Source organism: Poromitra crassiceps (assembly GCF_964638095.1).
Source record: "Poromitra crassiceps genome assembly, chromosome: 7".
Classification (NCBI taxonomy): Eukaryota; Metazoa; Chordata; class Actinopteri; order Beryciformes; family Melamphaidae; genus Poromitra; species Poromitra crassiceps.
Genome location: NC_139628.1, coordinates 32,829,848 through 32,846,398, shown reverse-complemented (window position 1 = coordinate 32,846,398; position 16,551 = coordinate 32,829,848). Strand labels below are relative to the sequence as shown.

Genomic DNA, 16,551 nt, shown 5'->3' with positions numbered 1-16,551 from the left:
TAATTACAATTGGTAGCAGCAAACTATGGTGAAGTCCCACTCACTACAGCTATTATAAATCCAATGGTTGAAATTAATGTAGTTTGTTGGATTACATACGTGCTGGACTGAAGAGTGTGGGCATAATGTTAAATGTTAGATAACAATGGAAATTAAATTGGGCTGTGCCTGCATCCCCATACCATAAGCCACATCAATTCTTTCTGATATTCATAGTATTCCCATGTTGTCACATGGTATTTGCTAACCAATATGGCGCTTTGCAGTAGACATGGCTCATTGGCAGTTTTTGTCTATTCCATCTTGTGAAGGGCTCTTTGCATGAGTGCAGTATCTCAATAAAATGTAAAATGCAAGTCTCCTTCAAACATGATCCAAGGCACATTGTAGGATTTGCGCAAAATTAAAATGGCTTTATTTCACATGGTGGTGATTTGTATCAAATGACCAACATAGGTCATCAATACAGCTGAAGTATCCAAAGAGCACCTGTATGTGATCGCCACAAAGACCCAGCAGCTTCTACTCCAGTCCAGTGTCTTCACCTTCTGCCTGTTTTTGTCATTTGGTTGCAATCACCTTAATTGGTTACAACCACCTGTTATTGTCCTACCAAGAAGATGGCCATGTGATGATGTAACAGAATACTATGAATAACATAAACCTAACCTTTAACCAAGTTGCCCAACCTTTGCGGCCTAACATACCACCATTGTCATCTGGGGTTGTTGGCAGGGAGGAGGCTAAACGCAAGTTAACTTACCAACCTCTTTGAAATGAGGCAGAGTACTGTTTGGTCACCCGTTTTCAGATCAACTGTATCAATCAATGAGCGGAAACCAGGTGGGTAAACTAACTTCTCACCTTGGATAGTTTACCCACCACCTGTATTTTACCACTACGCCACTAATTGTTGGCCCAATTAGCGTATATTTCACTTCCACCCAATTCACCAATTTTCCGTCTAAAACAAAGACAGCAAGTAACACACGTGGTGCACGAAAAACCTTAAGGAGGGCCCCGGCCTGGGACGCCTAAATGGTTTGGAAGTCGGAAACCCTCATTAAGGGTTTGCTTGACCTGCATTACTTTTTAGAGACAAAATGGGTGTAAAGTGTAAATGGCTAAAGGGCCGAAGCAGTCGGTCAGCGCCATTATTTTCCCAAGCTAACGCCATCTTATTAGCTAGCGCTGCCGCTTCCTAACGAGCTAAGAGTGCTAATTAGCTAATGCACCGACAGGTGCAGCGCAAGTAGAGGGGCTAGCGAACTAACCTAACATTAGCTTTTAACAACACTGACAGTGTAGTAAGTTACATACCACGTATTACAATGATTAAAACGTCCCAAATAAATTTAGCATAAAAAAATAATAATACAAAATTAAATTCTTGGCTAGGAGTGGCTAACAAGCTAGTCTGGTAGTAGCCAGCACGAGGGGCTAATTACCACGTGAGAGGGTTTGTACTAGCTAGACTTGTTCACATAAGACGGCTTTGCAGCTAATTTCATCATTAAAATAGATTGTAATGACTATTCATCCACACGCTAGTATCTTAAACATCACACCATCAACTAATAGTAGTGGTTAAAGTATAACGTGAGTCGTTAATCTATTAATATTCATACTTTTCGATGCCTGGCTTTCAGTCGTCTTCACGTGGTGCGTTGCAGCTGCTATCGAGAGTGATGCCGTACTAGAAGTCCGACTCCGTACAGGTGCTGATGCTGCTAGAGAGCAGAGGTTCCCAAACTTTTCAGACCTACCGCACCAAATTACCACTTCCCACTGCGGATACCAACCTTGTTTCCCCAATAAAATACAATTCACTTATTTAACCATGCAATAGCATGAGAAAGGCTAAATAACAACTATTCAGACCAACAACATTTAGCCAGTAGAAAATTGCTGTGAAAACAGATCAACTTTGCTGAAAGGCTGATGGCAGTCAGCTCTTGAGTACCACCAGGTGGAGCTTCGCCGACCATCAGTCGGTCCCCGGACAATAGTTTGGGAATCTTAAACTTTGTGGTTGCCTCCCTCTAGCGTCAGTGTACTGTAGCCACATGCAGCCACATGTTAGGAGTAGAAGAGCCACAAGGATGTTGTCGTGTCTGCTTGGTGAGCCCGTTATTTGTCGTAGTCTGTATTGTGAATAAAAACAAAAATAGTTCAGTTCACAATATTACGCGAGACCCTTTTGCCATTTACTTTGGTGGCTGTCTGACCAGTTAGGCTACTGACCAATGGCCATCAACTCCAGAGAAAGCTCGACTGAGGGTAAGTACAGTGTGGCGACTGGCGACTTATGCAATATCTGACCAGCACAAGGAAGCGGTTATTATTATGCTACAAGAATATTCTTGTAGCAGAATATTCTTCTAGCTTTAAATAGTAGGCTAACAGACATCTGCCACGACTGCCGTCGGCCTGTCCGGCTGATTGTGGTTAATATAGGCCCGCCTAGACACGATATATGGCGTAGTTATGAAACAGTTAAATATTGCATGCCCATAACCGAAAGTCACCACTATGCTGCTGCTGCTACACGTGTCGCTTAGCAACGACCTTCTATGTAAACATGTTTGCTGGGTATAGTTGCGGATATTGTGTGGCGAAAGAGTACCACCATGAATGTCATCGATTGAAAATGTAATGTTAATTGAACATTTTGCGTTGTTTCTCTGTCAGCCAGTGTGTTGACACGCGTGTTCGTGTGTGACAGCCAACGCGCATGCGCTGTTTGGATTCTCGACCAGCTTACTTGGGAGATACAACAGCAGCTGATTGGATGCGTACGTAACAGTTTCATTCGTGTGCTGCCTACCTGTTCATAATGATGCGTTTAGTTATGAGTTTTGGGTGCTGCTGATCTGTCTCCGACGACGCTTCAGCGAAAGACTAACCGCTGTCTGCTGTCAGAGCAGAGGTTTTTGGAACAAAGGCGTTCAGGAGGAGGCAGGTCAGGAGCAGCATTGTCTTGGTTGGTCTGGTGTGACAGCAGTCTGATGCTCCCAGCCATACATACGGTATGACCACCATGTGTCTAGAGAGATGATTATGCAATGTAGAGTAGGCTACATGTTTTCAAACAAAATACTAAATTGCATGCATGTAAACTGTATAAACGCATGAACTAAAATTGCTTGAGGACAACTTGGAGTTGGAATCAAAACAAATTATAATTTCAGGGAAGCATTCAAGCCCAATTACTTCTCAACAGTTGTGTGCAGCTGTGTAGTGGTGACCTACATCTATAATACATTGACCAAAAAAGTAACGACCTGTAACCTCATCAGTCATGATTGATCAGTTGGTTTCTAAGTTTCGGTATTAAATAATAGCACGCTCATAGCCTACTTGAGCTTTATTGAACCGATGTTTGAGACATTGTTAGGCTACATGTTATGTTGTTGTTAAATGTTTTATGTTGTTAAACCTGATAGGCCACATGCCAATTTCACTTAATTTCCTTGTGTGGGAGTGGAAGTTATGCAAAGCTATCACAAAAGCTGTCAGGTAGCCTGTTGTTCTGCACATTACAGTAGCCTACATACCCCGTACGACTGTTTGCTGCCCCCTAGCGCAACCCTCTGTGTATTTTTGGTCATTTGGTTGAAAAACATTATAAAAGTTGACATGTATTGACATATGTGCTGCTTTCAATTTATGCCCAGTTTACAAACTTTACAGTAGACAATATCAATCCAGAAAGGTCACATAGACCTGTGATACGCAGCTCCACAAATGAGGCATTGTCCCCCACTCCCCCAGACTCCAAATCTGTATGACTAACATCCATCCCTGGCTTAGAAAGTGATAGGAACATACTATCAAAATAAGGAAGAAAGGTTTCCTATAAAGAGCTTTGCAGCAGGTTTTGTCAGGCAACAAATGCAAAATGGTTGGCAACAGATTAGTAGGTCATTGAAAATATCAGGCACAGTTGCCTGGCATGGCAGAATGTAACTTTTAGACAAGTGCAACACAATCATCTCATCCTGATGTGAAACCCATCTTCGTCTTGCAGCTTTTGGATCACTGAAATCTGGCGTTTGTGATCCTCCTGCTCCTCTCCTCTTGCAGGTAGGTTTTGAATTTTGTGCAGTCATCGCCGTAATTCTGCAGGACATAAACAGACACACACAAAGCTATCAAATTGACGACTCATTTTGATGTCAACTACACTCCTGTAAAGTTTCGTGACTGCATCTTGTACGGTTTTGATGCTAACGTGCTAACAAAATCTGTCCACAGACAGACAAACAGACATAAACGTAAAAAAAAGTACTCAAAAGCACGCACGCACGCACGCACACACACACACACACACACACACACACACACCCACACACCTAAGGTGAAAACAATACCAGCCCCGCTATCGCAGCTAACATCAATTAACGCAATTAACATTAACAGTAATTAACTTATGATTAAATATGCGCTTGCTTTGCTTAATTTTATTTAATATTTTATTTCATTCACTTACCAGCTATATCCACTGTTTAGGCTACCATTCTATTTAAAAACAAAGTTCGTTGCTGACAGGTTTATGAATTATAAAACTTCCAGGGTGTGATGATGTGTGTGTGTGTGTGTTAGGGAGTGGGTTGGCCACAAATTCCTATAATTCCTTGCAGGAGCATGAAGTTCACTGTGCTGTGCTGCTGAGTTCTGAAAACAGCTGTGTTGTGAACACACTGGCTTTGAGCTGCTTCACTGCTGCTTCAACTCATATGAGCTCTCTCCACAAGGTTGTCTCATCGGATTGAACGACAGACAGGGGAAAATACTGTACAACCATAATCAGATTGAGTGGAAAATACTGTACAACCATAATCAGAACGTCATTTCTCCCACCGTAGAACACGGTGGGGAACATACATAGCTTGCAAAACGACATTGCCTGACATAGTTTGCAAAATGCATGGTATTTGCTAATATAGTGGTTAGAAACGGGAAGGTCTTAACACTGAAATTTGGCAGTGCATCTCTTCTTCTTGGGACGTGTTTGACTGCGGTCCTCCACCGAGAGCCTGAGCGAGTGCAGTGACGCAGTTACACACCGTGTGTCACTGCGTCACTGACTCTGGGTTGGGTTGCCAGGTACCATGATGACACATATCCTACAAATTGGGAGATTAGCGGGAGAAAGTACCAATCTGGAGCACAGCAGGAGAAAGGGTTAAAAATCGTGAGACTCCCGCGTAAATCGTGAGTGCTGGCAGGTTTGCCCCTAACTAACCTCTAACAATATTAATGTTTTAGCTTACATTTAAGAATTGACCACAAAGTAGTTACATTAAAGTAGCTTTTTGTTAATAAACATGACCAACACAATACAGCAGTAAAAACAATATAGGCTAGCATAGGTGTGAGGAAGTGTAACCTCTGTAAACTGAGCTACTTTAGCATGAACAACAGTATTGATAGAGAAAAATACTTATGATTATCATGATATTGATTTCAACCATATCACTCAGCCCTATTTTTGGTATAGCCCCCCTGGACAAAAATACACCAGCCGCCCCTGGAGATAACTGTCTACAAAGTATTTAAACCGTCAGTCAATTGAGCTAGAAAGACCATCTGCAAGTTATGCTAAACAAACAACATAATTGTGAAGTAAGGGGATCTGTTCAGGCAGAATTATTCACAACTACTACATAAGTGTCACAGTTTACATGTAGCATTATGTGTGTCATTAACGCACAATTCAAGACAAAACTCACTGGCCAGAAGTTGTTTTGTTTTGTTTATTTTTTATTTTTCCCCCCTCTGAGCCTCGGGGTAGGAGCCATGTCCAAGCGGTCCACGAAATATATTATTATTATTTTATTTTTTCCCCTCCGAACCTCGGGCCCCTTCACGTCCTGGGCTCCGGGGATTAGCCCCTGTAAGCCCGTGCATTAAACCAGGGCTGTGTGGAATCGCCTAATCAAAATGGCTGATGGTAGAATAAATAAAAAAGTATTTTTGTGGAGTTAAACACATCATTCTCCATGGGCCAAGGAGCTTTGTTCTATCTTTGAGGAAGTTGATATGGTTTATATCTCTAGAAATAACTTGTGCTGTAATGTAAACCTGATCAAACATAAGCTTCTACTGAAATTTTAAGAAAAATGGCTTGGAAATGTCCTGTCAAAGCCTAAATTAAGGTCTTATGTCAATCTCAAATGTAGTTTTGGCCCTGAATTGTATGTTACATCTCGTTTATAAAGGAAACCAAAGATCCTTGGTTGCACAGCTGAGAGCTGGTATTCTTCCCTTGGCCATTGAGGTTGGACGATTCAAAAATATTCCAGAGGAGAACCGATTATGTGAGCTCTGTGATCTGGGAGGAGTGGAAAGTGAGTCATTTTATTTTATATTGGACAAATTATGACGACCTATGAGATATATTGTTCAATGACATCCTTCAACAAAACTGGGGGACAGATGAGCAAAAACTAGAACACTTGTTTAATTTGGATGCATTTAAGTGTGCTCATTTTATTTCAAAAGCCTGGAAAAGAAGACAAGATACTTTATTTAATAATTAACATTTATGTTATGGGAGGCGGCTATGGCTCAGGAGGTAGAGCGCGTCGTCCAATAACCAGAAGGTCGACGGTTCGATCCCCGGCTCCTCGGCATGTCGAAGTGTCCTTGGGCAAGACACTGAAGCCCAAATTGCTCCCGATGGCTGTGCCAGCACCCTGCGTGGCAGCTGGCCGCCCTCAGTGTGTGAATGGGTGAATGTAGGCACATTGTAAAGCGCTTTGGATAAAAAACGCTATATAAATGCAGTCCATTTACCATGTTTTTCATTTTCTATCCCCCCAGTCACATTCAAACCCAAGAGCTCTACTCTAAATGGCCTGAGGTGCCAAATATAATGGCTGTCTGTTTTCTTTTCTTTTCTTTATCTCCTTGATGCTGTCGTTGATGCTATCAGTGTTGGTGATGATGAGAATGTTGTCGTTCAGGTTATTGATGGTAATCTTTGTTTTTGTATTTGATTAATTTGAATACTAATGTGTAGTCTATAATTATGTAAGCAATCAATGGTGTCTTGTAAGCCCATGCGGGCTGGGCATACTGAAGTATGCATGGCACAATAATAAAATATTACCTTACCTATATCTCTTTGTTTGTAGCCTATCCATGAACCCTCCTGAGCAATCATTCTTGGAGTTAACCTTTCACCTAATTCCCTGTCTCAGTTTGTGAAGCAACGGAGAAACCACCGGAGAGCGAGCCCTGCATGCCTACCTACATGGTGCAATCAGGACATTTATTAGCCTCTGTCAAGTTAATGTTTATGGATGTGGAGAGGAGACCACAAACAGGTTCCCGAAACTTCTCCTGCACCATTGTCATGGAGGGACAATTCTCACTTTCCTTTCTTTGGGTTAGGGGTATTTCTTCCTCCCTTAGCCCAACCCACCGGGCCACACTGGTTTTTGAATGCTAACCTGCCATTTCTCTGCTGTCCCCTCTCTCTCTCTCTCTCTCTCTCCTCTAGACATGACGGAGACCAAGAGCATGGGAGCGGACGCCCCAGAGGGCGGCTGGGGCTGGGTGGTGGTGGGCGCCCTGTTTGTCTCGTCCAGCCTGGTGTTTGGGCTGATGCGTAGCTTGGGGATCTTCTTTGTGGAGTTTGTCCAGTACTTTGAGGAGAGCGCCCAGGCCATCTCCTGGATCACCTCCATCGGAGTGGCGACGCAGCAGTTCTTCAGTGAGTTTGTCTGCGTGTGCTTGTTCATGTTATTACCCAAGACATGGTGTACTATATAGTCTTGAGTGACTGAGAGAGAATTGTTTCTGCGTGTGTGTTTCCCAGGTCCACTGGCTGCAGCACTGTGTAACGCGTATGATGCCCGGGCGGTGGTGATGGCCGGCGGCTGTCTCGCTGGACTCGGCCTCATACTCGCCTCGCAGGCCACCTGTCTCGCTCACCTCTATCTCACCATGGGTGTCATTTCAGGTAACCCCTCCCTCACAACGCATAACTGTCCCTTTACTATGTCGGTTAATATGATCCTAAATGCAGAAACTTAAGCAAGTATGAGGTTTGTCAGTCAGAGGTTAGTGTGTGCGTCCTGCTCATATCTGAACATAATTATTGTTTAGCAGGTGTTTTAGTATGCTTGAGGTGTGTATGTGTGTGTGTGTTAAAGCCCCAACATGTGTAGATCAGTTCAGTTCTGTTTATAGCCCATTATCATCATCAGTCATATACTACATCCTATATCCTATATCTACACACCAGAGAGGGGAAACGTACACACATTCTTTACTTAAGTAGAAGTATACTTGTCTAAATAAAGACTCTGGTAAAAGTGGAAGTACTGATTCAACTTGTTTAAACAAGTAAAAGTAAAAACGATTACTATTAGGCATACTGTGAGACTGGAGGATTTACGTGCGGATACTTGATGGCTGAGACACACTTGGTAAACTGGGGTCTTGATGATTAGAAACGCTGTAGCACTTGATCGCTGAGTCTGCAAGTTTCGGAGATGGGAACTGTTGCAGAAGGTTGCCGTGAGATGAATCTGTGGACAACTGCAGAGAGGACTAGCAGAGCCAACTCTTATAGGTCCCCAATATGACATCACAGTGTGTTATGACATCAGTGAGACCATCAAAGATGACATGATCATAAATTATGACATCATCACTGTCGACATCTCAATATTGACATCCTAACAGCGTCCAGGCATCGTGGCATGCCACATGAACGGCCAGACCGATGAGACGGACAGACAACTACAGAGGGTGTTGCAGACTCTGAAGGAGAAACCTCAGTAGATGCTGGAGACTCAGAAGGCGCAGCCAAAGGGGATCATGCAGACCCAGAAGGTGGAGTCTCAGTGGATACTCCAGACTCAGAAGGCGGAGCCAACGGGAATGCTGCAGACTCTGAAAGCGGAGCCTCGGAAGATACTGCGGAATGGCCATGTTCAGACTAGGAGGCCAAATCTGATTTGTGAACTTTAATGACCTATTAATGATTCTATCCAGATTGGTTTTATGAGTCTGGATGCTCCAAGTCTGATTTGTGTCACTTGTCCGAAACCACATAGGTCTGGACACACAGATCCGACTTGAACACTTGGCCAAATCAGATTTGTGGCAGTGCGGACACACTCCCAAATCAGATTTGGGAAACCAATCAAGATAATGATGATTAATGACTTTAGCAGCAAATCGGATTAGCCTGTAATGTGAACATGGCCTAAAGGCTGAGCCTCAACTCATGTTGCAGTCCCCAAAGGCAGAGCCGAAGGAGGCTCTTCCCCGGGGGATGGCGGGCGGTCTAGGCAAAAGGCTGGCAGAACAACTGAATCCTTCCAAAGTCAGACAGGAATCCACGGATTGGTCAAGAGCTGGAACCGAACGTCGACGCTTAGACCTGTAGATAGACTGGTGCTGAGGTCCGGGCTCGTGCTCGGACTCGGCGAGGGAAAGGCCTACCATCCCGACCTGCAGTTGAGGTTGGACACCAACAGGTTGGGCCGCAAGGTCAGCAGACTGGAAGGCCACCTGGGGGGGAATGGAGCTGGTCTGCAGACAGTGATTCAACTTTTCAATGAGACGATCCACAGTCTTATCAAAAGCCCAGGAGAAGCAGTGACATCATCTAACAGATCATCTAACAGTTCGTATTCATGAGGAGATGTAGGTATGACATCATCTAACAATTACAGGCACTGAAATGTAGTCAAGTATAAAATGTAAAAATTATTTCTATCGGCTGTTTCTGTGCAAAGCTAACTGAACCTTACGTCATATTAAGATCAACATAATTTCTGCGCCCGCTCAATTCTGGGGTGGGGCCTCTGGAGACGATGAACCGAGCACACAGACACACAGCTCTCTAAGTAGTAGGATTGGCTACAGGTGGTGTATGCTGATGGTCTATAATCTCTGGTCCTGGATTTGATTGAAACACAGTCACCGAAGAACTAAATCTAGGAAATGAAAATAAATAAACAGTCCTTCAAGTCAGTTTTGGTGGAGCACGAAGTCCTTCATCACTTGTGTTAGTGGGAGGGAGTTGACTTGGATCAGGCGATGTGTGCCCAGCACTTGGCGGATCCGGATCCGACACACGTGGGCCAGACTGCGAGGACATCTCTTGGCCTCCAGAAAGACCCTGAGAGCCTCGGGATTCGCCCTCTCCTCCAGCTGTGCCTGCTCTGTGGTCACCAGGGCCGGGTCGGCACCGTGGTCCAGCAGCAGCTGGACGAAGGCCATGTTGCACCCGTTATCCAGCACCACCTCCAGCAGGAGAGAAGCCACGTCACGGGTCAGAACGCCAGCGGCCTGGAGCAGCAGGCGGAAGCAGTCCAGGCGGTGGCGGTTGTGTACAGCAGTGATTCCCAACCAGGGGTACGTGTACCCCTAGGGGTACTTGAGCAGCTTGCAGGGGGTACTTGGAAAGATTTGAGATTACAATTTACTTCCAAAATGATTTAAATATATATATGGCATTCCAAGTCATTTCATAAGCCCAATGTTAAAATGGTACGTCCGCGCTGCAACTATTCCCCCTGGCAAGTGTCAACTGCTATGCTGATAAATGGTTCAAAAACATTCAGTTGCTGTCACTCCAGAAACAGGTTTGGGGGGCCTGGTGACAAAAGGGAAAAAAAGGCCAAGCCCAAACACCAGCAGTTCAGTGAAACAAATATTTTGTATGGATTTACTTGTTTGTCTGCATTTCAACTAAAAGTTAAACGACAAATTTAGGAGAATCATCAACACACATGAGTGAGGGGGTACTATCGGCATGGAAAAACAGCTTAAGAGGTACATATGACATAAAAGGTTGGGAACCACTGGTGTACAGCACTGAAGGAGAGATGGGTGTCTGAGCCATCTATGCTTTGGTTGGGGTCGGCCCCGGCTTCCAGGAGGATCCGGACACAGTTCACACAGTAAAAGTGTCCCGTTCGTTTGTCAGAGGAAATCTTTTAATTAGTTGCCTCACAAGGTTCCTCCTCAGCCAACAAGTCACTGAGGCAATCCATGTAGTGGAAAGGTTTCCTTGCACACACTGGGGGTGGAGGGGGCTCCGCTGTGTGTGCTCCTTCCCCACCTCTTCTTCCCTGCTCTCTCCTCCCCCACATTTTCCATTCCCTCCCCACATTCTCCCTTTCCCTGCTCTCTCCCCCCCTCCTCCCTTCTCCTGCTCTCTCCTCTCTCCCCCTGCTCCCTCCCCACCTCCTCCCCTTCCCTGCTCTCTCCTCCCCCACATTTCCCATTCCCTCCCCACCTCATCACTTTCCTGCTCTCTCCTCTCACATTCCCCCTGCACCCTCCCTCTCCTGATCTCTCCTCCCCCACTATATTTTCTATATTTCTCCATCATATGATTGTTCAATGTGTTATTATCACTACTGTAATTGCTACTGTTGTGTCAGCTAGAATTAGCTAGACATATTTTCTGTGAAGCCCTCTGAGACATGCTTGTGAATTAGGGCTATACAAATAAACTTGACTTGAATATGAAGGTGCTGCAGCAGGAACTGAAGTTACATCCAAGTTACATTGGGGCTTTAACAACAACCGGATCATGAGATGATGATAGAGTGCACCTGCTTAATTGCCCTGCACTCTGCCCCTTCCTCCCTCTCTCCTCCAGGCTTGGGCTGGGCGCTGGTCTTCACTCCCACCGTGGTGTCGGTCATGGCACACTTCACGCGGCGGCGCTCCCTGGCTCTGGGCCTGGGCTTCTCCAGCATTGGCCTCTCCTCCTTTGTGTTCAACCCCCTCTTCCAGCTGCTGGTGGAGACGTACGCCTGGCGGGGGGCTCTGCTCATCCTGGGGGGCCTCAGCCTCAACATAGTGGCATGCGGGGCGCTCCTCCGTCCCCAGAGGCGCTCTAAGGCCGTGGAGAAGGTGGGGAAAGGCGTTTGTTCATTGATTTACAGCATGTTTGATCTCTGTCAAATGACTTACAGTAGGTGAGATACAGTAGGTGAGATACAGTAGGATAGCATGGAGATTTTATCACAAGGAAAAGAAATGGGATTTGGAAATTGTTTCTGTACGAATGTGATGTGCGAGTTGATGTGTGACCTATCACTCACATGACAAGTCACTCTACATGGAAAGGTGGAAAACGTGCATAGTAATCTTTGAGCTCAATCTGCCGGTTTAACTGGCTCAATCTACCTCGGGTCAATTAAATGTGCACTGTCCCCATTTCAAAATAAAAGGACAGCGGAAATGTCATTTAGTAGGGTCATTTAGTAGGGTATAGTAGTGCTAGTAGTAGTAGTTTAGTAGTAGTTAGTAGGGTTAGGAACCCAGATTCTCATTTTCATTTGTTTAATTATTTACTTTTAAACCGGGACAGTGCAGGTGCCAGTGTCAGCCAACTGGCTAGCTGCTGTGTGTGTGTGTGTGTGTGTGTGTGTGTGTGTGTGTGTGTGTGTGTGTGTGTGTGTGTGTGTGTGTGTGTGTGTGTGTGTGTGTGTGTGTGTGTGTGTGTGTGTGTGTGTGTGTGTGTGTGTGTGTGTGTGTGTGTGTGTGTGTGTGAGAGAGAGAGATGGAGAGGCGTAATGAGACTGGGGAGGCAGAGTCTGTTAAGTTCTCTACAGCAGGGGTTTTCAAAGTCTGACACTGCAGTCCTCTGACAAAGCCTGGAACCCCCCCCCAGTTTACGTGCCAGGTTTCGCTCAATTCCTAGATGCCTATGGAATCGCGATAATGTTATTTGATCCCATAGACACTCAATCATTTAGCCAAGATAGCCTGATATTGCTGTTTGACTTCAGACTACGTCACACATGGGGCTGGGGCGGCTGTGGCTCAGGAGGTAGAGCAGGTCGTTCACCAATCAGAAGGTTGGTGGCTCGATCCTCGGCCGAAGTGTCCTTGGGCAAGACACTGAACCCCAAATTGCTCCCGATGGCTGTGCCAGCACCCTGCGCGGCAGCTGGTCGCCTTCGGTGGTGAATGGGTGAAAGTAGGCAACTTGTAAAGCGCTTTGGATAAAAGCGCTATATAAATGCAGTCCATTTGACCATTTACCACACATAAAAAGGTCCGTCTGAAGGCATTTGTGTTATGCCCCACGTCTAGGGTTTAGGGCAATACCATGAAATTCAGACAGAAACCAAGATCAAAGGTATGAAAATGTTTTACTTTGTAATTTCAGAGCATAAATACAAAGTTTTCTTTCTTTTTTGTTAACAGTGAACAGTTACAAATAACAAACATGAACACAACATACATTACAGTTACCTTAACTTAACCCGTACATATAACAAAGAAAACTAAACATAGGGGTTGCTGGATAAGAGTGGAGCCCCTGTCACCTCCACTCTGTCTCCATGTTGTCTGACTTCTGCATTTGTAGACAGCAGTGGCTTGACTCCAATCAGCTCCAATCAGCAACAGCCACGTTCAACCAATTGTCTCCCAGCAGACCAATCCAGACCAGAGTTGAGTCTATGAATGAGAGCATGTTACCAAAGAGTCTACATAACAAGAGAAGGATCCCCATTGTGGAAGTACTGTGAAGAACAAGTGTTGTCCAGGAAATAAACCAGATTCATAACAGAAACCTACTCAATGAAAATAACTAAGCGACCCCAGTCGTAACAATTTGTTTGTTTGTGACTCTGGGAGCCACACACATTTAGGTTATTCTATGTGATCTCCTTTTGACAAATAATGGAATAACTAATGGAATATTTTTTCACTTTGATTCACTGAGCCAAATAAAATGGCCAAATTGCCTTATGCTTGTAGTAATTGCTTTTCAAAAGACATACAGATATTGTAGATGGCCTCTGCAAAACATGCATGTAGGTATGCTTGCTTATGTGTTTGGTAATAACGGCATAAAGTCATTCATATGTCCTCATCAGCCCATCACCTTTTTGATAAAACAAACAAACATGGATGCATCATGGGAATACCTGGGACAGTTGAGGGTGTGTTATAAATGAGACATAACCACACACTCCATTGGTCCTGTGAAGCGGGTTAAAGTAGATTAGAGCTGTATTGAAAATGATGAATAAACCAGGATAAGCCATGATAAAATTCCTGACCGTTAGTATTCAAATTTTAGTTATTAAAACCGTGTAGGTTTGATTACTGCGATTATCGCTCAGAGCGCTGTTCCACATGTCCAAATTGCACCAAATCCTTTGGGCTATGTTATTATTTTAATGTTTATGCGAATAAAAAGTGCATAGTGCTGCTAATTTTCAATATAGGCCTACTGTAACACTTGGTGAAATGATTTATGTTAGTGTATTGGTATTCTGTACTTTTTGATCAATTTCTGTACATTTTAACATTACCGCGATAATACTGATAACCATGATGATTTTGGTATAATGCTATAATCATGATATGACATTTTCATAGCGTTTCAGCTCTAGTTAAGATGAAGCTCAGCATCTCCTCCTCTGCCCCCTGCAGGTGGACTCGGACAGCGGCTCGTCGTGCGCCGGCACGCTGCGGCGCCTCTCCTCCTACCTGGAGCTGTCGCTGCTCTTCGAGAGGCCGTTCCTCACCTACACGGCGGCCATCACTCTGTTTAACGCCGGCTACTTTGTGCCATATTTCCACCTGGTGGCCCACAGCCGCAACGCGGGCTTCTCCGAGTACCAAGCCGCGTTCGTCATGTCCGCCACCGGCGCCACCGACATTTTGGGCCGCGTCGTGTCCGGCTGGTTCTCAGACCTGGGGCACTTGCGGCTGGTCCATCTACTGACCATGTGGACCAGCCTCACGGGCGCCTTCATCATCTCCATGCCCCTGAGCTCCATGTCCGGCTCCTATCCGCTCATGCTGGTGATCAGCCTTCTCTACGGCTTCTGCGCCGGCGCCTTGAGCTCGGTGGTCTTTCCGCTGGTGCCGCAGATCGTGGGCCTGGAGCGCATGATGGGAGCGCTCGGCTTGCTGCAGCTCCTCGAGAGCAGCGGGGGACTGCTGGGGGCGCCGCTGTCAGGTAGGAGCACGCTCTGAGGAGGAGCCTGGCATGGGACAGACACTGGTAGTGTTCCTTCAGTTGTGTTGGAAGAGGTTAACGGAGATCTGTCCATTTTCTTGACTAATCGATTTGTCATTTACGTTTGGTCTATAAAATGTCACAAAATGGTGAAAAATGTCGATCACTTTTTCCCCCAAAGCCCAAGATGACATCCTCAAATGTCTTGTTCTGACCAACAGTCTACAACGCAAAAGATAGTCAGTTTACTGTGATACATGACTAAAGAAACCGGAAGAAGCTGGAACCAGAGAATTTTACTATTCTTTCTTTAAAATGAGTCGAAACGATTAATCGATTATAAAAATAGTTGAGGATTAATTTCCTGTCGACTGACTAATCGATGAATCCCCTAATCGTTGCAGCTCTATAGATGGATTTGATAGATTGTCTATAAATATGGCTTTAACGTAGTATACTTCCAACTGTCACTTTATGTCATGTCACTTTTTCACAAACAAGGGAAGGTGACACTTGCAGGCTGTAAACACCAGTTAACATGTCTTTGTTAGTCAAAGATTAACTCGGGTAAAACATTCCATTCTCTTAACGCTACCTCTCTTCTCTCAATTCATCATCCAATCTCTGGCCTACACTACTACCTTCTTGCAGTGGTGACTGTATTAGACACTGTGTGAGTCAAATGTAGCCAAGGATGATTCAGTCTCTCCGTCTCAATGCATTCAACATTATATTCAACACGGTTACGTCAGAATGTCTGAAAATAGCTTGCCTAACACTATAAAGATATGTGTTGGTGTTATTAGGACTTTACGAGCTTCTCTGTTTCATGTTCTGAATGCAAAACAAATATTGCAACATAAGTGACTACCTGATGTATGATTCTGCAAGAACAATGATTGACCACCATCATGGTGGTCGTTATCGTAATGAATGAATGCCATAATGGCTTCTTCTCTTCATTCTTATACATTGAAGTGGGCGTTTCCCTCCACCACGCCAAATGATGCAGACTGTATAGGTGCCCTTCCTGTTATTTCTAATTTGCTGCCCTTTACTCTTCGATTATCTCATTCTCAAAAAGTCTCAGGATTTTCTACCCTTGAGTAACACATGGAAAAGACAAGATTTGAATGCTATTTTCTTCATATTTTCTCTCTCAATCTGTCTAATTATTTTCCTCCCACTCTTTATCATTCCTTCCCTAACGCCATGCCCCCTCCTGTCTCCCTGTCCACAGGATTTCTCCGGGACGTTACAGGCGACTACATCGCCTCCTTCATCGTAGCGGGCGCTTTCCTCCTCCTGGGCTGCCTGGTTATGATGACTCTGCCTCACTACTTCTCGTGCACGGACCCCCCACCTCCTCAAAAGCATTCCCCCGACAGCAAAAGTAACGATGTGCATTCGGAGTCTGGACTTTTGAACAGTCCTCTCTCCATCACGGACAAGGAGAGTCACTCAGAGGTGCGTTCTTCTCACTCGGAAACCAGCGCGGCTGAAACGGCTCAGACCTGAATCAAAGCATGGTTTTTAACAAGTGAATTGAGGATCGGACTGCCAGTGTGAACCACCAGCAGGCC

General features: G+C 44.9%; 1 protein-coding gene across 1 annotated transcript; it reads left to right on the top strand.

Moving 5' to 3' along the window:
* Positions 1–2,215: 2,215 nt before the first annotated feature.
* Positions 2,216–16,486, top strand: slc16a13 (solute carrier family 16 member 13; the record flags this gene model as incomplete). Its single annotated transcript, XM_083640073.1, has 7 exons — positions 2,216–2,280; positions 4,031–4,086; positions 7,511–7,723; positions 7,829–7,972; positions 11,639–11,895; positions 14,437–14,968; positions 16,209–16,486. The coding sequence occupies exons 3-7, from the start codon at positions 7,513–7,515 to the stop codon at positions 16,484–16,486; spliced, it is 1,422 nt and encodes a 473-aa protein (XP_083496199.1). The 5' UTR covers positions 2,216–2,280; positions 4,031–4,086; positions 7,511–7,512.
* Between the last annotated feature and the right edge of the window lie 65 nt (positions 16,487–16,551).